This window comes from Tachysurus vachellii, chromosome 17 (genome assembly GCF_030014155.1).
Source record: "Tachysurus vachellii isolate PV-2020 chromosome 17, HZAU_Pvac_v1, whole genome shotgun sequence".
Taxonomy (NCBI): domain Eukaryota; kingdom Metazoa; phylum Chordata; class Actinopteri; order Siluriformes; family Bagridae; genus Tachysurus; species Tachysurus vachellii.
Genome location: NC_083476.1, coordinates 10,232,349 through 10,257,764, shown reverse-complemented (window position 1 = coordinate 10,257,764; position 25,416 = coordinate 10,232,349). Strand labels below are relative to the sequence as shown.

At 38.3% G+C, this 25,416-nt stretch overlaps 1 protein-coding gene across 3 annotated transcripts in view; it reads right to left on the bottom strand.

Moving 5' to 3' along the window:
- ebf1b (EBF transcription factor 1b) overlaps positions 1 to 24,122 on the bottom strand; it is a 95,131-nt gene extending 71,009 nt beyond the window's left edge. Inside the window, exons 1-6 of one of the 3 annotated variants that reach the window (XM_060890654.1) lie at positions 23,362 to 24,122; positions 22,474 to 22,630; positions 21,799 to 21,862; positions 20,928 to 20,983; positions 14,773 to 14,846; positions 12,360 to 12,428 (exon numbers count right to left, since the gene is read on the bottom strand). In XM_060890654.1, coding sequence (XP_060746637.1) covers positions 12,360 to 12,428; positions 14,773 to 14,846; positions 20,928 to 20,983; positions 21,799 to 21,862; positions 22,474 to 22,630; positions 23,362 to 23,495 — 554 coding nt within the window. In that variant the 5' untranslated portion in view covers positions 23,496 to 24,122. The remainder of the gene's footprint in view (positions 1 to 12,359; positions 12,429 to 14,772; positions 14,847 to 20,927; positions 20,984 to 21,798; positions 21,863 to 22,473; positions 22,631 to 23,361) is intronic. The other 2 variants (XM_060890652.1, XM_060890653.1) reach the window with 2 other exon arrangements.
- Positions 24,123 to 25,416: the final 1,294 nt, after the last annotated feature.

Sequence of the window (25,416 nt, the reverse complement as noted above, 5' to 3'; positions counted from 1 at the left end):
TATATATTATTTCTACAATCATGCTGCTCTTAACTATGTTAAAGCTTTTATAGAGTCACAAATACACCAAGAATATTTAAAACTCCACCCACACTCACCAATCCCATGGCCTTAAGTCATATTTTCCTGTTTATGTTATAATATAAGGGTCTTTGAACCTTAAACATACACACTGATTTGCAGAAACACCTTGGAGATTTTGCTGGTTTACTGCTATGTCATTCTGATAAAGTGATGGAAGTGCAAAGTGTGAGGGAAAAGAAGAAGGAAGTGAAAACTGACGATGTGTGTTGTCACACTCACTGCAGCGAAGTGACAGAAATAACAAAGCGTCGATGCCAGCACTCAGTGCTGCCATCATCACACCCACTGATTACCCGGTGATAGATTCAACTCTTATTAACATGTTTAATTAGGGGTAGAATACTGTCAATATTATATAGATCTTCTGTGAACAAACATTATATGATTACAACCTTGGATTAATCATTCTCAGCTTGAAAGATTCAAGATTAGACACTTTTGACATTAGGGGTGTTAACATGAAATGTGTTTGTTTTGGATAAGCCTTGAGTGTTCTTCCAGTAAGTCTAATTATGCTTCTAGCAGTTTCAGTGCCAAAATATAAACTGTGACAAAATCAAATATCCAAACAATAGAAAATTCCTATTGGCACAGCCAGGTATCAGCATGCACTGCATGAGAAAGAGGCAGGGAAAGCTTTCTTAAACAATGCTTAGGCATACTAATTTGCATTCATGCTCCCAGAACCACATGTTTTGTGCCAAATAAAGATAATTAACAGGCAATTATGAAATTCCAGTTTCCTGTTTCTATTTACAGCTCAGATGTCATAACATGTGGTTTGGGGTGGTTAAAACAGTGTGCATTGTTGATAGAGCATTCTAATTGCATTGCTTTCCATTTTGTGTGTCTAAATTGCACCCTGCTACTTTTGTCATTCACTAGTAAGATTTACGCCGCTGTTCAGTGTCTGGCGCAGGCCAGGCCAGGATGTATTTGTTGTTTTTTGGGACGTGTGCTGAAGGTTGACCAGGACGTTGAATAAGGCCATCGATCTGTGCAGCTGGTGAGCTGAAATAACAATGGCGGGCTCGGCAGGGACTCTGGCCCCGTCTTCCTAGTGCGCTTCAGAAGGGAAATCGCCTCTCAAGCCCCCCTCTGCTCCCGATCTTAAAGCAGACATGCTGGACAGGAAAAGTCCACTGATCTACACAAAGGGGGACATCGACACTCTGAGTCTACCAGACGTACTGTATGACATCAACCACCATCAACCCTGCACCAAAGGACAAAAGCAGGGGATGTTAAAGTTGGTCTGAACTCAGTCTGAATTCTGAGGTGAGATTGAACACGTGTTTTCCTGCAAGAGTGAAGTTAGCATTGAATTATCTTTACCTTTAATGATGGATAGACAGAGTTGCTGAGAAAGAGGATGTAAATGCATTTTACTTTTTTACGCTGCTTAAGTCAAAACAGAGAATTTTAAATGGTAATAAAAATGAAGCAATATTAAAATAATATTTTATAGTGTATAGTGTATACTTGATGCACAAAAAAAGGTGTATTTAGGTATTTACTGTCTGTCATATGAGCTTAATCCCCCTGAAGACAATATTCCATCAGAAAGACTTCTTCTTCGTCTTCTTCTTCTTCTGCTTTTGCTTATGATTCCCAGAGAAGTGCCTGAGAACATGGAGTTGTGGTTCAGGACACAAAGATGCTGGCACTGAAAAAGAAGGGCACCTTGTGCCACTCTCTGCATCCTGGCAAGGCTCCCAAGATCCCAAAATATACTCCAAATAGCATGGCTGAGTAAGCTGGACCAGACTGTCACTATATATTTTGGTTTGCTTTGGCTTGGGTGGCAATGGCTTAAAAACCAGTGTCCAAACAAAACGTAGGAAAAACAAAAGAACTTAAAAAGAAAGAGAAAAAAATGAAAGAAGCCCGACTGTTGAAGTTGTGACATCTCTCTGGCTTTTTCTCTATTTAAAATATCGACAGCACAGAGCAAAACATGTGTGTGAGAAAAAACTCATCTCACATCACCAAGTTGTTTAGGAAGACAAGTTGGCAGAAGAACCAGAGGAAGTGAGCGAAATCAAGTGACTCATAAAGAGACTGTGAAGCAGTTTGTTCACACAGACTGTATGATTTTAAACGTGGCTGAAAAAGTTCTTGCTGCCCTGTAATCTTAAACACCAGCTCAAATAAAAGTAGTTAAAACTTAATCAACAGACATGAAGCTGACCAATCTTTATAATCTCCTTATGGCAAGCTACCATTTAAATAAAGCTGTTTTCACTGCTGAAAATGGAGTAGTATAACAAGTATAAATCTATATCTGTTTGAATTATACCATGATCTATGAGTTTGAGCCCCTAACCCTTTGTGTATTTTTTGAAGTGCAGGTGAAGATAAAGATGTGTAAACCCTTCACTGAATGGATGGCTGCAGTGAGGTTTGTGTGTTAATTACCCAACACCTAAGTGGTTCAGAAAGGCAGCTACAGGGAGGTTGGTACCATTATAAAGCTTATTATAAAAGCATACAGCTGCTCATCTCTGCCCAGCCAAGCACACAGGAAGGGCCTCAACTACACTGTGAGATTCAATACAAGACATGAATCACACGGCACACTGCTAAACACTGATGAGTGATGGAAAACACAGTCCACAGTCCAAGTTATGTATAATAAACAAGGTGGTACTTTCTGTAACAAATCAAAGCAATTTACTCTGATAGAAGAAATAACAAAATGGTAGTAGTAATAGCTGGTGGAATTAGTCCCAGATTGTGGAAAGAACTTCTCTTGGCTGTCCGAACATACACTGGTTATCGTCAAACAAAGACTGAAATCCTTGCTCACTTAAGTGATCAAATTAATGGAAATTTATATGATTTAAAAAGTGATTTTTCTGTGTTTTATTATATGCTAACTTCTCACTAGTAGGGTTTTATCATGATGATATTCTTAGACTCTGACCTATTTTTGCCTAGCATGAGAATATGTTTCTGATTGATACTACAAACACTTCTGTAAGATGTTCTGGATGAAGGCATCTGCTCAGTGGATATGTAAATGTAGTCTTGTAATACACTGTGTTATATTTATTCAGCCTTGGTCTGAGTGTGTAGTTCAGAAAAATAACTTTACTACTCCACCAGCTCTCTTGGACAGGGCTGGAAGCATGAGCACAGCCATCCGTTAAATCAGACAAGGTATGCGTTTTTATTTGGTCCCTGCTATTAATAATGGAGTGATGCATGACTGCCACCTCACCTCCTTTGTTTCCCACCTTCTCACACACCAAGACAGAAGCTTTTAGAACCATTGAGAGCAGCCCAGAGTGCTGATGTGCTGCACAACATAACACCTCACAAAAGGTTTCATATTCATCCATACAGTGGCCTTTGAGTGCAAAAGTTATTAACAAAACCAATAACACAACAGCACATCAAAAAATGCAACAGCAAAAGCAAAACCACAACAGCAAATTGAGAAACACATTAACGATAATTCAAAGCAGAAATAGTAGATGCTTACTGAACATCACTGCTTGTTTCTGGCTACAGCATGTGTCAGACTGAGAGACCGCAGAAAATGGAGTGCTGGAGGATGTTTACAGTAAGAGGAAATATGAACCTAATTAAATATACTGATGCTTTTATTCATGGTCATTTTTATCAAGGGCATTCATATGAATGTATTCTAAATATTCTGTCAATTTTGCCCAACAATAATGCAAAAAAAAATGAGTATGCAAAAACTAAAATCTGACTAATGACAGCCAGGTTATTCCAAAGAAAGGATTTTCACCTCACTATAATAAAATAAATAACTTTGTAATAAATCATAGACATACACCATGTCCAATCAGTAGCATCTTGTTTTTGTTTTGTTAATGTGTCTTACAGTTATGTGCTAAGTAACATCTTAATAAAACACTTATTTATAACTCTCTGGATTAACAGTTGACATTTCTGAGCAGTATAAGTCTATAGTTGCTTATACTGAGCCAGCATGCCTATGACTTATGAGGTGGTGAACCTGGCATTTTTAGTTTTTAACACTTTTTGCAAAGAATTCACAAGAAGCTAAGGTCCAGCACTGTAACAGGCAAGTCTGAAAACAGCCAAACATTCAGACTGTCAATCATCGCTCCCCACAGCTCTCCAGGGGATTTCCTCCACAGCATCGGCCTGGCTTGAAAAAAGAAAAACAAAGAGAGGCAGAAGGAAAGCAAAGAGAGTTTCAGGTCTACATCAGACTGTTCTTGCTTGAGGCACTAGTTCTAAAGCATCTCTCTCTCTCTCTCTCTCTCTCTCTCTCTCATATATATATATATATATATATATATATATATATATATATATATATATATATATATATATATATATATATACATATGTGTGTGTGTGTGTGTACAGATGTTTGCACACAGACACACGGATAAAGGATAAATGTATTGTATTGATTGATAAATGTATTGATAAATGTAGTGGTTTGATTCTCATCTGCTTGCAGAACTTTCTTGACCTTTATTATTTGTCTCTCTGGTGACAGTGCACAGATCATTCCGTGTCCAGCGCATCTACCCAGAACTACAAATGAAAATTTCGAACATTTTATCTGTAAACATAGAGAGAAAGGGAAGAGAACATATAGATATTAACGCATTGTCTTGTAAATGTCTTGTCTCTGTGTGGATGAGTGAGATACAACAAATTCCAGCATCCAAAAAATGCCTTGCTATGTCAAGAACACTGTGGCTGTATGCACATAGAGAGCTGAGAAATTACACTAGAAAAAAAATGCATGAACAGCAAGGTATGTTTGCCACTTACTGTCCTAATGAAATTACTCACACAGAAGCTCACATACACATGCTGCCTTCCAGGAGCAAATTATAAGCATTCATTACATGGGAAGGGAACGTAGACCCGACTGACTCTGTCTATTGACAGAGAGGACATGGTCGAATTTCCCAGCCAACAGAGTCAGTTTTCTTTTTAACGACATTGCTACTAAAAACGGGCTCGGTCAGGGGTTGGGTGGTGATTTTGGGAAGGGGGGTTCACACACAGTGGCCTATTCATGACTTGACAGACTCAGAGGTCAGGTAGCACAGGGGTTGCAGTGCCAGTGAGAAGCTAATGGCCCTTAGAGTGAGTGCAGCTCTGTGAGGAACTGGGGGAGTCGTCTCAAACCACAGCTCTATCATCTGGCAAAAGCCTACTTTACTAAAGCATCACTGGAAAGTCTTCGGTAGCTAATGTGCAAGCTGCAGGGAACGCAAAAGCACTTGGACTTCATTGAGAACCAAATATTGATATTTTACACATCCACAGTTAGATAAACAAGTCCTTGTGCACTCTGGTGTCATTACCACTCACCCTAGACTGCATTCAAAATAAAGGTGCTGGAAATGGTTCTTTAGAGTGTCAACTGGCACAGAGAACAAAATTGCTCCAATTATTTGTGTGAAACAAAAATTCAATTTGTTTTAACAACAAGAAAAACATAACAGTTAATGAACGATCCTCTAGGGAACCAAAAAATGGTGGATTGGTGAGACTGGTCTATTAAAACAAGCAAAATGTCTTTAAAAGTCCATATGATTGTATATCACTAAGTGCTCTTTGGCCATGAAAGCAAAAAATGTTTTATTAATTTAAAAGCTTAACATATTTTTACTTTTCTTAGTGTTTCTATAATAAAAATAATATGTTACAGAACACGTAAATGTGCAGGGAGAGACATTAGACAGATGGAGAAGAAGGGAGTCCATAAGTCCTCCTGCCATTATCTCCTTCAGTGACAACCATCACACCCTCCTTCCTCTTTCAAAAGCTGACTAATGAAACTTGAGGGTTTTGTAATGGAGACTCAGGAGCACATCTGTGTATGACGTAGCCTGGGGCAAGGTGCTTTCCCCCTTTGCCATCCCTCAATCTTGTGCTTTGTAAACCCTAAAGAGCTTGTGCCCTGAAGAGGATGTGTCTGCTACCTCTTTAAACACAGCCTAAGGGCACTGTGTTCTGGGCTGTCTGCTGTGCAGTGTTGGATGCTAATGCTAATGTAAAATCAGTGAGCCTTCTATCCCAAAAAAGTAAAAAGTTTAGGGTCAAATTAATCTGAGCAAATTGACTGAACTTAATGTGTTCTGATTTACATTGAATAAATGTTAGTTACAGCTAATAAAATGTGAATTCCATGTCAGGCTATCTGCCTAAAACCGTATGCTACTCTAGTTAGCAACCTATCTGTTTACAGAGCATTAAGCTTGGTGAGCTCTGGGTGGGGCTTTTTTTTTTTTTTAAATTAGCATCCAGTGTAAATGTTGGCTTTTTAGTGGTAAAAAGGTACAGCTAGGGATCCTAAATGAGCTAAATGAATAAAACATCCTCATTCCTCCTGTATCGCTCTCCCTATTTCTCACTCCCCCCCCCTCCCTCCCCCTCTCTCTCTGACACAAAGTCAATGTCATGAATAATTCACTGGCCTTGCTCTGTCTCTAAGAGCCACGGGTGACCTTTCCCCGCAGGAAGTAGATTCAAAAAACAACAATGGGCCCCCAGCACAGGGGGATCCTGGCTAACGGGACTCTAAAAAACATAACCCTGGATACAGAAATCTCCAGGATTCCATATATTATGCATTTATGAATTATTCAATTTATGGAGTCCAAAATGCAAAGTGAATAAACACAGTCCACATGCTGGAAGATCCACAGAGTTAGAGGCTAAAGTCCTAATCAGTGCTAATGTTGAATTAAGCAAACTAACCCTAGTCATGCTTTACAGTCTCTAGCTACTGTTTTTCCACTGTACAATATCCTCATTTAAACATCATGCCATCCTAATTTTGCAATCAAAATGCCTCTCTGAGCAAATTTAAATGAAGTAAATAAATATGTAAACTATATTTTAGCTAATCATTTTATTGTGTGATAAAACCGATAGCCAATGCTACAATTAATATTTCTATAATATGTTATAATATAATGAACATTATTTGAGCTAGCTTATCTTGTATTTCAGAGAAATTCAGTGAAGGGTGACATACCATCCTGCACCCTGTGTAATTTTCAGTTCTTGTTTCTCTAGTTACCAGTGCTACCCGTAAGTGCCATCTGTACAGCACCTTCACTGAATTTTTGACTTTTCTTCGAGGACCCTTGTCACATTCATTTTCAAATAGAAATACAATATTCTTATTTTTATTATAATTTCAGTAGTAGTAGAAGGAGGAGGAGGGGTATAACAAAAAATACAGCAAAAAGTACAGCAGTAAAACAGCAATGTTTTTGTCTTCTTATGCACCTGTGAATGAGTACAACATAAATCAGGAAGCAACATACTTTAGGAGGGGTCCTTCCTGCCTGCCATTCTAGGCCTGGGTCAAAAATGTCATTCAGCAGGAAATACTGATCATCAGGGCAATGCAATATTTTGATGATTTAAAAGTTAAAACAGTCAAAGGATTTAGCTGTGTATGTAGCTGCAAGAATAGACAGTGTGTGTGTGTGTGTGTGTGTGTGTGTGTGTGTGTGTGTGTGTGTGTGTGTGTGTGTGTGTGTGTGTGTGTGTGTGTGTGTGTGTGTGTGTGTGTGTGTGTGTGTGTGCGCATGCTCGCGTGTGTGTATCTATATAAAATAAGTTTATACAGTTAGTTCAAGCATAATTGCCTAAGCTGCTCTACATCTGGAAGCCTCTCCGTGTCCTGTGTGTGACACTGGATTTGGAGAAAATGTAATGATGAATGAAGACATGACCGCACTTCATCTCTTTTTCCTTCTCTGGGTTTTGCTTGGAGTTCAATTAGACAACATGTACAGATGGACAGTAAGTATAGTTACATCGTGTGTGATGCCCATCTTTGACTACTGTGTCACAAATGAACTTCAGAAATCTAAAATAATCTTAATATAATTGCAATAAAATCAAATATGACGCCAGCCAGTGCAGAGTGTGATGGGTTGCTACTGACCAAATGCTGATCTAAGAACATAAAAGGTGATTGACAGTTCATGAGTCCTTGATTGACAGTCTTCAACACACACACACACACATACACACACACATAGACACACACACATAGACATACACACACACAGTCCACACATAGTGTCAGTCCTATGATTGGTCTTATCTCCAGCAAGGGGGTAAAGGGTGCTTCCTTCCTCCCCACAGGCTAACCCCACCACCACCACCACCACCCACCACGTACTGACAGGACACACACCAGCAGTTCCACTGCCTGTAGCAACACAAGCAGCCACACACAAACACACACCCACACACACATGCACCAGACTTCAGAGTTGTGTGCTAGATAGCCCTCAGGGCCAATTCCATCATGGAGGAGGAGCAAAATGTGACATCCCCAGCAGAGAGAAAGAAAGAGAGAGAGAGAAAGATGAGACAAATACACAGGCAGACAGAGCAATTTATAGAGAGGTAAAGAAATGCACAAAAGCATACTAATAGAATAAAATTGAAACTGAGGTACAGAGTGGAAAAAAAGACAAGAAGACTATGTGACAACAAGGTAAGCTAGAGAGCAAGAGTAAGACACAAGAGTATGAGCAAGAGAGAGAGAGAGAGAGAGAGAGAGAGAAAGAGAGAGAGAGAGAGCGAGAGAGAGTCAGATTTCCTCCCACACAGCGCAATGCGTCTCACTCCTTTGTGGTCAACCAGGCGCATGATAGGATTGCGACCTGGGTGAACTGCATATTGTTAACCTTATATTAACTGGAGAGGTAGAGGTCGATGGCATGTTATTAACTGCTTTGCATGTTGGGATTAAGTGGGCCACACGCAGCCACTCACAAAAGAGTGGCACTGTGAGAGACCAAGGATACTCTGCATGCTACTGTGGTAATATGCCAGAGATTGTTTCCCCTCCCTCCCACCATTCCCCCTTCCTTCTTTCTTAATTTCTGTCAATCATTTTAACACCATTCTTCACTTCTTTCTGAATGATCCATGCTTCTTGCTCTGTGTTTCCCTGTTTCTGTTTCTCTCTTTGTGCCTCTGCTCGCTGTAATTGGCTCACAATAACCCGCCAAGCTGTCCAGGATCACGCTAACAATGGCTAGATTAGCTTAATAGGAAACAACATGGTGTGGCCAAGTGTTCAGCAATAGATACTTCTAATAAACTGATTCATGCCTTTTAGATCATTTTAGAGGTGAGATACAATAGAGAAAAACACAAAAACATGCGCAAAGTGTATTTTGCTCTGATGGGTGTTTTCTATGCAAATGTCAGCGAATCATTATCTCAGTGTCTAGGAAAATAGGATAAATGTCAATAGGGTACATCCTTTAAAAATGCTGGGTTATTTTTTATTCATAAATAGTGGGTTGAGTGTGCTGGTATCCAGCACATGGGTTTCTTCAATCAATTATACATGCATGTACGTATGTTTTTGTGTTTACACAAAAACATACGTACATGCATGTATAATTGATTGAAGAAACCCATGTGCTGGATACCATTTTAAATGTCTGTAGGCAAAGGTTTGAGCAGTCACTTTAAATAAATGTGAAATATTTATATCGGTTGCTTTTTTTTTTTTTTTTGGTCGCTAATTTGGTCTTCACATGCAGTTCACACACAAGCAAAAACTTTCTGTTGGTTAGTGTTCAAGTCCAGATGTTGGGCTAGTTTAAACTAAAAATTTGAGGGAGCATCAGGAAGTACCATGGCATCCATGGGAACCCTCACATTCTGGGGTGGTTCTATTGCATCACTGAATCATTGGGCAGCCCACATCCAAAGAGTCTAAGAAACCCACAGAAATAGTGCTTTCAGCTCCGAAGCACAGACCAAACAAAAAAAAAAAAAAAACGCCTTCTCCAAATCTCTGGCTCAGTGGTGTGTTCACTGTGAGGTTGCTTTGTAGAAATTCTGTGGTCTATGATTAGTCAATTTATGGCAGGCAAAGTACAAGGAGGAGATTCAGTCCTCAATTTATGCTCTTGACAAATATGGAGCAGACAGATTAACGCAGATCTAAAAATTTGCTAGCACACATGCTACCTAGTTCATTATTATTTCTTAATTAATAATTAAACCCACTTAATGAGACACATCTAGTAAAACATTAAAGCTGGTGGTTAACTTACCTAAATGTATTTTTGAATGGAAAAAAATAAGGGGCAGCAAAATGGGGAATGAAATAACAAGCAAATAGAATTAAATTAAGTACAGATTATTAAATAAAGTACAGATTCAATGATGTTCTGATAGTTATTTATGCATCATAACACAAGTATTTGTTCAAATAGATTTTACATCATTCTAAGACCCACCCTAAATAAACCATATGATATTTTTACAGTGATAAAGAAACAAACAGAAATGTGGCGGTAACCTATTGACACTTGTCGCTCCCTGTTCATACAGCCCTTAAGAAGAAATTTCACATGCCCACACACAGACACACCCATTCCAAACCAAAAGATCTCAGGTCCCAGAAGTAACAAGCACCTTGTAAACTGAGATGCCTGAAAGTAGCCACTAAGAACAAAGTGACAAAACGAAGGCACCATTGACCTATTTCCTTTACAAATCTCAACACAATCGCAAAAAGAGTGCGCAGGCCATTTTTTATTAAAGTACAAAGCTCTACATATGATTCAAGACACTGATGCAAATATCTGCTTTTTTTGTGGATGGTATATATGTATTAAAATGATTGCAAATACAGAACCATCTTTTATATTCATTCAGCAGCCAATAACATCTCACTCTGCACATTTTCCCAGGCCTTAGAAATGGAAGAAATTTCCAACATCAAAAAAGAAAGTATGTATATTATCAACTTTATTGTGCTGATTTGAAATATACTTTTCTACCTGTATTCAACGCTATATCATTTTGAAAGCTTTTGTCAGGATTCTTAGATACTGCTTGTTACTAATTTACATAGGATTTAATTAAGATGAAGTTATGTGCAAATTTTAATTTATGAGACCTCATTAACACTGAGCACATACTGAGCAACCAGGATTGTTGTCAGCCTCTAACTCCATATAAATGGATAAGTAAACCAAACAGAGAAAATACAGCTACATAATGGAAAGAAAATATAATGGAAAGTTGATATGACACCTGAATAGATCCATTTTAAAGTTAAAAAACTGGGCTTAAATAAGTTCTCTGGTGGTATTAATGTCTGAAAAATCAATTAATTGCAAATTTGTTTAAAATATTTATATGGAAGGTGCCTTTCAAATGAATCCCGTAGGACATCTTCCCATCATTCATCAGGTACAGATCTTTCTAAACATCTTTCTACAACAAAGAGGCTCTCTAGAATAGCTCCGAGAACTGTGACCTAAAAGATTAAATGCCCCCAGAGTCTGGATAATAGCTTCCACATTGTTTAAGATCACTTTCTGCAATTCCCACCCTGACAGAACCCATGGTATCTGACATTCTTTCACAATGTGTACAAATACTGAAACACAACACAAATGTCAATAAAGAGAGCAAGTCTAAGAATGTAGCTTATAGCTCAGCATTATTGCTAAAAAGTAAGTAGCCCCTTTCGTGGTTCAAGACCTTACTGTGGTGTGTGTACTTTGGTGAACCTCAGGACTATGTGACCAGGAGCTTAATGCTCCCATTAGGTGAACAGATCTGAGTGGAAACGTCTGACACGTCAAGAGCAATTCCCATGAAAGGTGCAGAAAAGACCCTTGTGTACGCTGGCAGATTAGGGTTACTGAAACCCACCCTGGAGTGATGCCTGATAGTGGTGTCTGAAAGCAAGTGTTTGGTGCCCGGGCCACCCACTTAACCCGATTTTGGCCAGACAATTAATGGTGAAGTGGAGACATTTTGCTGTAAAATTTTCTTGTAAGATGAAGTCAAGTACATGCCAAAGAATTGAAATTTAAATAAACTGGCAGGGACTGTCAATAACAAATACTTTGATACACTTTCAAGGAGCTTGGGTACCAGCCACAAGACAATGATCAATTTTGTCATGTTTCATCAAACTTGAGGCCATACTTTGACACAGTTGGGTGGGTTTGCAGGCCTTGAGACTGAATGAACCAATATACAGCAATTTGGTTTCAACATTTTTGGCTTAGCACAGTAAAACCACTGCCAAACAAAAAATTTCACAGCATTAAAGTCAAGAAGAAGAGACTTTAGATTTGTATTGGAAGTTCATGTAAAGACTTAATTCATCAGCATGGCCCAGCATTACATTAAAAGAGCTATTGTTAAGAGTTTAAGTGTTTTATGTGGAGCACACATATATTATCAGAAGCACCTGTCACAGTGGGGGAACAAGAGGGAAGCTCTCCTACCTGTCAATGATCACAGGGTCAGAAGGGGTCTCATTCCGGTTGCCACAGCTTTTTTTGTCACAACACCGACTGACATGGAGGAGAAGGGAAAAGAAGGGAGAAGGTGATGAATCACTTCATAACACAGGACACAAAAAGTCAAAGTAATATAAAAATCTTTTAAAAAATCTTACTTAAAAACATACTGTACATAGAATGAAGTTAAAACCAGACAAGTGATGCAGATTTTACTTGAAACAGGAAAGGAAGGATGATTATAATGCAAAATATATGTCAACATAGGATGTGAAATTCCTTGGATGCTAGGAATAATTATATATTTTGTTTTTACCACAGTTCTCTAGTCAAATGTCAGCTGGAGATGATGAGGGGTCAAGGGTGATAAAGAAAGAGTGTAAGAGGGTTATGAGCAGCTTGGAGAGAGAGAGAGAGAGAGAGAGAGAGAGAGAGAGAGAGAGAGAGAGAGAGAGAGAGAGAAAGAAAGAGACCCCCAGGCTCGAATTTCCTCTGCACAGATGGCAGTGGGACTCTCAAAGGGGCTGGGGATGAAACTGTCACATGAAACCCATGGTATTGTCTCTTTTCCCTAATTCAGCCTCATTCTCATAAAGGCCAAATTTTTAGGGCCATTTGTATGGGTTCAGATATATGAAGCTGTACTAAAAATACATTATTCATTAGACAATGCATAGATAATCTCTTTAGGAAACGTCCTGTGAAATAAATATGATATAAATCTATAAGATATATATGAAATGAATCAACAAAAACTCATGTTTTCCTCCTTTTCTCTCAAACACACACAAACACACACTCACTTAAACTCTACTATAAGTAGAAATTATGTTAATTACCATATCTATTAGATTATTTTAAAAAGTGCCATTATCTATTGTTCCTAACATCAATCCAACCATAAGAACCCCATCAGGAAATTGCATCTTTAAACTCCAGGTTTCCTTCCTTATTCAGCTTTTGAAGAAATGAAAAGTTAAATTGCCTCATGTAATTAACAGGAAACAGCAGTTGCCGTAAATACACAGAAACACGTATGGGCCTCCTCCAGCATATGTTTTATTTCACAGGATGCTTTGATTCATGTTGTTGGCCCTGTGTTATGACAACCTTAATCTTTAAAAAGAACCGTTTTGGCCTAGTCTAGCAAAAAAAATGTCCTTTAGCATGTTCTCACAACTGTTTTGGTCATTTTTTCCTGTTTGTTCAAAGAAAAGGAATAAGCACTTCTGTCCCACAGTTGCAAGCTGGCACAGCACCATATGGCTAATGGTGGTCTGTGGCAATTAGCAGGGCTGATTAATAGCGAACAGCCTAATTTTCTGCTTATAATTGAGAGTGCATTTGAAACTGCCCCACCCTCCCCCAAACATTCCCAAAAACACACACACACACACACACACACACACACACACACACAAACACAGGCAGACTATTCGTTGGCACACAGATCGTCTATCATCATGGCAGAAGATGTTTGGTTTTGTGGTGTGTGTGCACATTGGAATTATTTGGGGAAGTGATAGATAGATAGATAGATAGATAGATAGATAGATAGATAGATAGATAGATAGATAGATAGATAGATAGATAGATAGATAGATAGATAGATAGATAGATAGATAGATAGATATTCAGCATAATCATTTAGCAGCTGATTATATCAATCTAGAGATTTAGTAGATATTCACATTAAACATTAGAATGGGGAAAAGGTGTGCTATGTGATAGCATCATCCAAAGAATTAGAAGCACAAAAATCTGGACTTTTTCCCTGCTTTAACTATTTTGGGTGAGTCTATGCCCACGATAGCCTCAGATTCGCATCTCGGGCTGAAAAGAGTGTAACCTGATGTGATCTTCTTCTGTTGTAGTCCATCCACAATTTATTGTGCATTCTGAGATGCTTTTCTGCTCAACATGGTTGTAAAGAGTGATTATTTGAGTAGCTATTGTTTTATTTTCATATTGTAGATGTTTCATGTGAACATTAACTGAAGGTCTTGATATTGTATAACTGCATAAATGAGCAGATATGCAGGTGTAGAAAATAGACAACAATAAGTATATATGTATACACAGTGTATGTGTGTGTTTGTGTGTCTGCCTGTGTGTGTGCCTCAATGCCTACAGTACTTAAGTTGCTGAGTCTTAAATCTTTGAATCTTTGTTAACTAAGTTCCTAAGCCAACCAGGCTTGCAGTTCATAGTACTGCAGAGAAAGCATATTTGTTAATGAAGCCAAAAGAGTAATGAGTTTCTGCTCGCCCTAATTAATTCAGGATTAGGGTGATGTTCATGAGGTGGAACACTGTTAAAATATTGCTAAAAATAGGTAGATGTCAATCTTCCCAACCTACTTCTTTCTAAAATTCTTCTAGAAAAGCCGCTATCTTACCTGCACATGATTTCATGGGTCAGTAGCACACGACACATCTCAGGGTTCTTGTCCTGACCTTCATAGATGATCGCCTTGGAAAACAGAAAGCAAAGGTTGGAGTAACACTGCTTGATTTGTTCATTTGGTAGCCAAGAAGATTCGGTTAAATTTTCATGCGAATTTGTGGGTATAAAGCAGAGAATACATCTCTGATACTTTACAAAGCATTACCTTAAAATTAGTACTGCATATACTGTAACACATTTGAGCTTATTCCAAGACTTAACTAGCATATATCATCTTGGCAATCAAATGACGTCTTTCCAGTGACCCCTTACTTTTTTCCCAAACTGCTTTGTGATCTCTTGCTCCCGTTCAGCTCAGAATTCAAGAGCACAGATTCCACTTGATAAACACTCAAGAGACACACTGAGAGGGCCCGACAGCTTAAGTATTTTAGAGTGTGTGGTCAGGGCTGTGTTTAATAAAATGTCGTGGGAATCTAGCAGTGTCCTGCTAGTGCCTCTGGTCATTCAGTATCTGAGCAGAGTGTGCCTCTGATTCCATGAAAAAAAGAAGTGGGTTAGGGGAAAAATAAACTGACTAAAGGGTTTCAAATGTAGCTGTGGGTAGGAAGCTCATGAAGGGTAGGAAGCATCATAATTTCTACCTTGAGTAATTCCCCTGTTTTCCTTCACCCAGATCGACAGTTACAGGTAACATGAGAGAATACAGAACACCTGCTGAACATGAGCAGGTTGATGAGGGAAGGGATTTGCAAATGGCAAATGAGCCATTCTGAGATTTATATGTATACTTCCTAGAGTATTTCATCCTTCATTCAGGAGACATTTAAGTTCTAATTAAGAACTTTTAAAGAACAAAAAAAATATGACTTTTAAAATAATAGTTAAGTGTTTTAATACATACTTCATTTTATTCAGTGCAATTTTCATATGAAAACAATATGATTGACTATTTATAAGAAATAGGATTAAATTGCTTGACATTTAAAAACAAAAAAGAAAGTCAAAATATTCCTGTCATTGCATCACTAGATCTCCACCCTATTCCCTCAGACCTTAAAAATTCATGACTCATTCTAGCCAGTCTTTCAAAAACTATGAAAATTGCACATAATTTCTGTCTCTATTCTTTCTCTATCTGCTTCGTCTCTCCATTATCTCTCTTTCTCTTTCTTGTTGTTTTTTTTTATCTCACTTTGAAAGTGCCAAGGAAGCTGTGCAGGATAGGATGTGTAATGGCCTGTGCTCTCACTGGAATCTTGCCTACTCTACCGTATAATGCAGCAAACAATCGCTGGGGTGTGGTGAGTATGGGTTGGAGGGAGAGGCATGGAGGCAGGCATGAGGTGGGCATGGGGGCAAGCAGTTGGGATGCCAGACTGAAGCATGGAGGCACCATCTGGCAAGGCACCTCCTCAATTTTCTCCGAATCTTCACGGCTTTGCTCTCACCCCTCCCCAGTACAAAATAAATGTCCATGCCAGGCTGGGGAAGCTGAATATTGGAGGTAGCACGCCATTCCAACCAATCCCTCGCTTGACAATGCCAAAGACATCACCTTGCTAGGACTCATGGATATCGCTTAGCTACTTGCAGACTGGTCAGAAATCTCCTGTTTCTAAAAAGTCTATAACCTCTATACAATGAGGCTGATATTTCTAGATGCCAAGCTCAAATGCTAAAATAAACCCAGGACTCATCTGCAGGAAAAGACTTTTTTTTTACTGTTATTAGTTGCATAATAAATGCTTAAAAATAATCAATAGTTACTAAATAACTAATAGTGCTTTACTAATGCAGGAAAATGAGCTGGGGCTTTAAGGGGTTAAATGAAACGGTAAATAACAGAAAAACTAGTGCCAGAGTGTTTAAGTCTATTTTAAAGAGGGTAACTGGATGTGAGAAACATCCTTACTTGTCAATTGAGATGTTGGCTTACAATGGAAGACAATTGATACATTGTTTGATGTTTAGGTGTACTTTACACCACACAATGACACTGAAAGTGATATCACTGCAGCCAATGCTGTAGCTGGCAAGCTCATACAATCTAGTCAATTCAGTTACTTTTCTTTCACTTTGAGAGAAAAGGGCCAAGGGCTTTTAAAAGTGCACAGAATGCATCACTGTCTACCTGCTGCTCCATGCTAGTAGACCACATTAATCCATCTTATCACAGGTTCTTTAAGGGGGTCAACCTTATTTCTTTTCTTAATCTCATGACACAAATACCACACCAGAAAGGAATACATAAGTTCTAATCATATACAGTACACTTAGATCTGAAAACTTACTAGTCTTTGTAGCAGTTGCAGTAGCAGGACAAACTTCATTATACAATGAATTAAATCACACCATAATAAGTCATGATGAGAGATGAAATATCCATACGGGCTACACAAATTAGGACAAGCCAATCTTGACCTCTTTCTTTCTTTAGCATCTTACAAATAGAAACATTCTCAACAAGTGTTAAATTATTTTCTGGTAGTGTTGAGTTGTTATAAGTATGTGTTATTAGGTCATTCATGTCAGGACTTTGACATGCATGACTTAGCCTCTTTTATCTAAAAGATATCTAATAAATCAAAGCTTTTACAGACGTAAGTTCTACTTATGTCTATCTGTCAAAATATTCAGAAGATGCATTGCAAACAAACATGAGTAGCATTCATAGTACGTGTCATCTTGCCAGCTGCACTTTCCTTCTCCGGATCCTTCAACAACTTCGATATAAACAAAACCCTATAAATACATGGAAACATGTTTCCTACAAGGTTAGTATCATCCGTTAGCGTGCCAACACAATGTCCTTTTTTTCCAAGCTGCTGTATGACTTTAAAAGGGTGCCGCAATTTCCTTCTTTGTTCCCAAACACACACACACATCACCACCACCAAACCCCACATCAAATACACTTACATTCTGTTTCATAAACCAGAAAATGACACACAATCCATAGGAGGATGGTGGAGGATAGAAGAGGAACAGCTACAGGACAAGTTCCAGACCCAGAGTTTAAAGTCTTATCTAAGAGATTAAAGGTTAGAAATTTGATGTAAAAAAAATAACACAAGGTGTAGGAGAAAGTGATATAAGGATGTTGCAAGAATGTGGGAAACAATTCTTGCAAGTGGGAGGGAAATATAGAGACAGCATATAGCTAGATGCAGACAGGGAGAAATAATAATGCAGGAATGGAACAGGTCTCAGGGTGGAATCACCAGTCACAAACTTCTCCTTTCACTATCCTTTGTTTTCTTATAAGCTCAAAACCAAATCTGACTTAATTAATATTATACATGGTTCTTCTGTACACATATTATCTACTGTTATTTCCATGATTTGTGTATAGATGACTGTTACATTATTTAGGATTTATTTTATTTATAAAAACCTTTTAGATGTGGAGGAAAAACTCCAGAATAATAGAATCATTATTATTTGCTGCATTTTACACAAGGCAGTCCATGTCAGACTCTATGTGTATTTAAAGTTACTGTATTTACAGAAATATACTGGATATTAACAGATATGTCTAATGTATGGTAAAGTGTGCATGATTAGCTCTGTTGAGCATCGATACCATAGATGTAAAATTCTTTATTTTATGGATGCTCATATAAACCAAGTCCTACTTTTGTGATCATGCTAGCAGTAAATTTATACAGACTCTGTATCTGTATAAATTGTCTTTGTCAACAATGTATAAATCTCTCATCATCAGCCTTGTTTTTACCTAATGATACACCACACCAACACAAAACCTCAAATCTATGTGTCAGTTTTAAGTAGGCAATGCAGAAAAATAAATAACTTTAAAAAAAAAAAAGTTTCACACAATAATGACTAATAGTAGATGAACACTCTTCATAACCCCTTAAGGGCTCATCAACTCTGGTAAAATATGCTCAAACAGAGCCAAGGCGGGGTCTCACAACACCCAGTCCAATAACAATACGCCTATACATTTTATGCGCATTCATGATAAATCTGTCTGCTCACTCGAGGGGGTGCGTCGGGGGGTCTGGGGGCATCAGTGTGAGTGCTTAGAGTAAGATAAAGCAAAATGTTATATCTGTTGTCTGCTTTTAACGCTTCATTAAACGAACAAGACTCTACTTCTTTCTAGACAATTTATATAACAATCTTATTACACCTGACTTTTGTTAGGTCGGGGTTGGGAATAATAAAGACTAGCGCTAAATATAGTCTGAGGTATGAAAACTACAAAGAAACCCACAGAGAATTTGCAAAACTGAGGCAACAGGGTGATTTTTTTTTCTTATACCGATAAAGCAGAAAGAATACAAGCGACAAGGCGCACAAAAGCGCCAGTCCTCCCACGAAGTGTGGCAAAGCAGTGAGTTGGGAACAGCAGTTGCTCCCAGCACGCAGGCTCTTCTTCTCACATGGAACTGTTAATGTACTTTGATATCGTCTATGACACACTTATAAAGCAAGAGAACGCAAGAGCGCGCGCGTGGGGGGGTTTGGTTGGGGTGCAGCGCCTGCAGATATGTTAGTGACCTGCTAAGTGCTGAGACACACACAGTCTCAGTCTATATAGAGTGACTGGCATAGCCAAGCATGTGCCAGGGTACCACCTAAATCTGCAGCTAGCACACCTAAATGTGTGCTTGACAAAAAAAAATAAAGAAAACCACACATTCTTAAAAAAAATACATTCTGTCCAATATAATGTTTTGATTTCCACCTTAATAAAAAAAACAATTATTCTATTTGTGGACGATTTGTTGATATGTACAGTTTTTCTAAAATAAATGATGAAACTGAAGGATGCACTATATTACACGAGTGATTGACAAATTGATTACGAGGAGTTTAAGAGCGATTCGGTTATATGGCTTTAGAGATAGTGGCTTTAAAAGCGCGCGCATGCACATCGTGGCGGAGGGACGCAAAGCAAGACATAACACAAGCTCAAACAGCAATAGGACCCACAAGCTCAAACAGCAATAGGATCGACCTCTCACGCTGGACGGTTGAGATTTTTATTACTTCTGTCGTTTACAGAAGTGCTCATGGAGACTCTGGATAACTAGAAAGAAATTAATATCTATATGCCATATAGGGGGGAAATTGTGTATTCTGCTCCGTTTCTTAATAATATTTTTATTATTTGTTCGCATAATTTGTTTCCAGTTTTGAGTAAAAATGTCAAATAAACTTTTACTTCACTGCCATCTTTGTCTTCTTATGGTTTATTTCTTGACCTGCTTTCTAGCCAGGTTTAATAATAATATAGGAGAAAGGTTGGAATTCGAGGGTATATTTAATTCTACTGTTGTGCTTCCACGTGATGATCTGTGTGTTTCAGGCTAATGATGAATAAGGGGTTAGGAATGTTTATCCGATTCTATTCTAGTAAATGTTAGGTACATTCACTAAGGTGAATAATATAAATGATCATAAGAAATATATATTTATATGTATATTAAGATCAATATGAATTAATATTAATAACATCAACGCTTGTATTTATGCTGGATTTGTCAGGGCTGCAGACTAGAGCTGGATTTGAATGTATATAAATATATTTTAAAGCACACCAATTCAGTGGAGAGTTTCATTTTGTCAATCAGAAAGTACAGTAAGACTTTAATGAATAGTTTAGACGATAGCTAAGTAAAGACAAACATCCTGTGGCAGCATCGGAGAGCTGTGAGCAAGCTGAAGAGCCGGAATTCAATTCAGGTCTCGCTTTTGTAATTAAGTCACAGTTTAATAAGCCTGTACGTGCCCTTAGGATTAAGTAAGTCTGATCTAGGATGAATACGATATATTTTGATCATAAACAGAAGCTGGAGTAAAAGCCAATTACACATGTTTTATCTAATACAAGGACACGTGCATTTCTAATAAACAAGGCAAACAAATAAATAAACAAACTTTTTTAGATTACAAAAATAGGATACAGGGACACATACATTAAACACACTTACATCAAAAGGTTTGCATTAAACACACTTGCATTAAAAGGTTTGAACTATAGGGCATTATATTTAGGAGGACAGTTTACTATGCGGTTTGGTGAGTGGACAAAGTGTGATGTTTTCTTATCCTAAACAGATGGTTGGATATAGTGTTTTTGTTTGTTTGTTTGTTTAAAGACAGCATCCTTACCTGTTTGGTCATTGAATCAATAAGACGCACGTAAAAATCCTGCTCCGTCCTAATGCCTATAAACAGAGAAAAAAAACAGGGCTTAGAACTTTTAAACACTTTTCAGATTTTTTTAAACACTTTGTAGATTTTATTTCTACACTCATTTCTACACTCATTACACCAAGGCTGTGGGAGTCAAACCAAACCAAAATATACGACAGCAACAAAGAAAAAAAAATACATTTCTATTGTTGATTAAAAATGGAAAATGGCACGTGCATTAGTTTTCATCTGGAGTGAAGCATCTACATCAACATACTGAGCTGTGATTATGAACTTTACACGTTCTTATACAACAAAACAGTGAAACTTCACACACAAGACCGGTTCCTAAAAAAAAAAGAACACTTCCGGTTACAAGGATGACGGTCTATTTCATATAAGCTTTTTATAAATTTTTATCGTAGCACAAGACACACATCTAGCTACGATTGAGCAAACTATCAGTCCTAATAAGAAGCAGTGGTCAGTGTTGTCAGTAAGGTCACACACCTTACATAGAGCTTATTGGACACATTCATAGCCCCTCTGGAATAACCCCTTTAACCATTTCTGTCTAAAGTTAACAAGTTATTTAAATTCGATCACCATTATAGAGATCTTGGCCTTATGTAACCAGTCTGAATTGCACAATGTTATTCATTAATGTCAATTCGTTTATTCACAGCGCGCAACTCCAAATGATTTTTTAAAAAGTACGACCAAATCAGCCAGGCTTCTATATCAGATTATGTAGGGAGCGATGGCACCTGCTTTGGGTGTTAATTTGTATTTTGTTGTCGAATGTAAATGAAGAGTAGAAAGAGAACGATATGGATGGATGTCTCACCGTTACTGTACAGAAGCTGGAGTCTGTAATGGATCCCATTGTTCGTTTTTTCTCCTGTCGTCTCCTGGGCACAAAATAGAACGTTACATATCCTATAACAGTCCAGCGGATGTCAAACAAATGTACAATCAATAACAACATCAGAGGTTTGATAAATGAGGAGATTACGGTTTATACTGATACGAGCCATTCTGAATAAAGCATGAATCCCTCGAATACATTTATTTTAGGGTTCGATGGGCAAACATGCGCAGTAATGGGTATAGAAATGCATTTTGAACGCGCACTGAATTAAAGCCGCACTTACACTGTACACTCAGGGCACATGGGCCACTGTAGGAATGAGCTGAAATTGTACCAAAATGATAACATTTTAGGAGGTAATAGTGCTTCATAGGAAAAAACGAAAAATAAATAGAAACATAAAGCTTTAACGGTCACGAGTGTAAAAATAAATATGCATTCCATTCGAACTTGGATGTTGTTTCAAAAGAACATTGCTGGACTTTTTGTTCAATATTTATTATAGTTTATATTTGTTAAAGGTTCATAACAGAATATTATTCGTTCATCCTACTGAATTGTGCTGTGTTTCACATAGTTCCCACTTCTGAGAATAATAAATAAATGTAAGAATTTGCGTGAAGTTATTGTAAGAATGCTTTTAGATCACACCTTCTCTTTTTCCACAAATCCGACGAACGATGTTCTTTCGATCTCCACGGGCTGCCCCTGTCGGTCATACAGAGCCAGCACGAAGTGGAAAAAGTTGGATTTTCGCAGGTTGGACGGCGGCTGCTTCTCAAAGTGCGCGCGGGCCAAACCCACTCCACTGCGGACACACACATCACCGCACCACCGGTTACCCCCCCCACACACACATATAGTCAACAGTACGTTTATTCTTATACTCCCTTTAACTATGTAACCAAATGAGTTTAGAATGAATTTGTATGTAAGGCACGCACGAGAACTGAAGGATAAATATTAGGAATGTGTTGAGGATGTCCTGCGACCTCTTAAGCATAAATTTAACTTTATAATTTACACTGGTGTTACTACTACCCATATATGAATATGCATGTTGTAATATAATAATAATAATAATAATAATAATAATAATAATAATAATAATAATAATAATAATAATAATAATAAAAAGAAGAAGAAGAAGAAGAAGAAGAATTCAGCCTATAAAACCCTAAGGTTTGCGGCTCCTGGATTTCCTGGAGCATTGTTGTAAATATTCATAAAACATAATATAATGGTTTATTTACGTTTCCTAAAAAAGGAATCGTTTCTTGATTTAGATTCAATATTCAGCGTTGTGCTCTTAAGAAGAAATTAAGCAACATACAAAATGATGGTATAAATTGATGATAAACCGGGGTTACATATCCGAAGTTTCGTAAAGTATAAAGCACTGTCTGTTCTTTAACGCAAAGGAACCTGAACCAAACAGCACATCCCGTCACACAACCCCGAGTGTGTAAAACCAGATAGGACTTTTTCAGAACCAAGCGCCTGTCCATGGTCCCGGGAGTTAACGGCGTGTCTCCTCACCTCTGCGCGGCGGTGTTGGCGTCCAGCACGCCGGCGCTCTGCATCCACGTCCTCACGGCATTCATCCCGGCGCCAAGCGGCTCCTGCTTGAGAGTGCTTCCGCCGCGCTGCACACTCTCCGGTATCCCGAACATGAAGAATTCCCCCAGAACTACAGATCTCCGCGCTCCCTCCCTCTCCACCTGCACTAGCGGCGCGTGTATGTTTGCTCTCCGCTGTCCGCGTGCCGCCGAGAACCAGAGAAGCTGAAGAGATTCCGCGCGCGAGGGCGCACGCAAACACACACACACACAGGGGGTGAACGGAACGAACGGCAGGGGCGGAATTAACGAACGTTTCAAGAAACAATTCCAAGAGAAAGAAGGAGAACAGTCAGCGTGAAATTGCAAACACAACCGGAACGAAATAGGTTTGAGTTACGTCTTCTTTCCTTCGCCCAGAGATTTTAATGTTGACAATTCGCAGAAATGACAGGGACTGACTTATTACAGCGTGATAGAGCGGGCAACATGAGATGTCATCATGCTCCAACAAGTTTTCTCCTGTTTGGCTTTTCTCATCTGAATGAATCTTACTCCGTCCAAGGAAAATAAAATAATTAAACAAATGAAATACAAATCAGGATAAGGGTCGTAGAGGATTTTGCCGTTGCCCCTTCTTGTTAAAACTTAAGTGTTTTGCGCCCTTTCCCAAAGGACTCTCCTCTTTTGACTATATGCTCGGGGAGCCAAGCGCGAGCAAAGCGCACTGTGCCCAAAGGGTACTAGGGAGGGGCCGAGATGGTCGGACCGCCCTCGAACAAAGCCTAAAGGCCCGTGTCAGTTCCGCCTCATTACATATTTAATCCCACCTTCCTCTGCTTCGTCTACTGAACAAGACTGCCAGAAGTCACACGCCAAGCAAGGCTGGAGGCAGACGTGGGCAACAAAATACGCGCAAAACGACGCCCGTTCCATTAACGTCTTGTGCACCGCGCACTTCCGCCCTTAACGCTAGACGAACGCTAGTGACACTTTACAGTAATAACCACTGCAGCAAAATAGCGTTTTCATTGAGAGTAAAACGACTATTTTAGCCTTCTATTATACCAGATATACGAGTCAATACGTGTAGCATAACTCATTATAAATCCTTACATTCTGTTTTAGTTTGGTTTAAACCATATTTCATACAGCAAATTCAACGAATTGACCTGTGGAATTTATTCTAAACCTTGTCATAACTACAAAATATTGAATATATTAAATATACCAAACAGATGTAAGAACAGTTCATACTAACAATTAATTGTGTGTATTTATGGAGAAGACGCTATCATTTAATTCTATAAAGTCAGAATAACTGCAGGTGTGGTATTGATACCATAGAGATATTTTTTTTACAAAAGACATAAGCACGGTAGTAAAGTTCAATTAAAACTAAAAAATCTAAAATGTGTTCAGTATAAATGAACTGCTTGCTTGGGTTTGATTGTATATTCACATGAGCGAGAGTGTTCTGCAACACCATGTAGATACATAAAAGACTATATGACTACAAGTAATTCAAAACCTGTGGACAAATACGAAAAATCGAATATGATCGAATTCTAACTTTTTTTTTTGGTTTATTTATTTTTGTTTTTATTTTGATTATTTCTTTGTAACGCAGATCAACAATTGAAATAATAAAACTGAAATAATAAAAGCATGAGTAAATTAATCTATAAATGAACTAATATTTTAAGCAAATACATGTCTTCAAACACAGAATTTTTTATTACTAGCCAACAGTTGTCTGAAACAGTAACTGTTAGTAACTGTTAGTGAACATCCTTTAGGGCTACATTAGAAGCTAAATGTGTGCGCGCATGGATTTTAATACTGCTGCTTGAAAGAGAAAATGACCGTGTTTACACATTGGGTCTTGGGTTCTGGGCTGTGTGTGTGTGTGTGTGTGTGTGTGTGTGTGTGTGTGTGTGTGTGTGTGTGTGTGTGTGTATGTATGTGTGTGTGTCCTTTTGAACTATAGGACCTTTGCTGATGTCACTTTTTTACTATAAACTATAAAAAGATG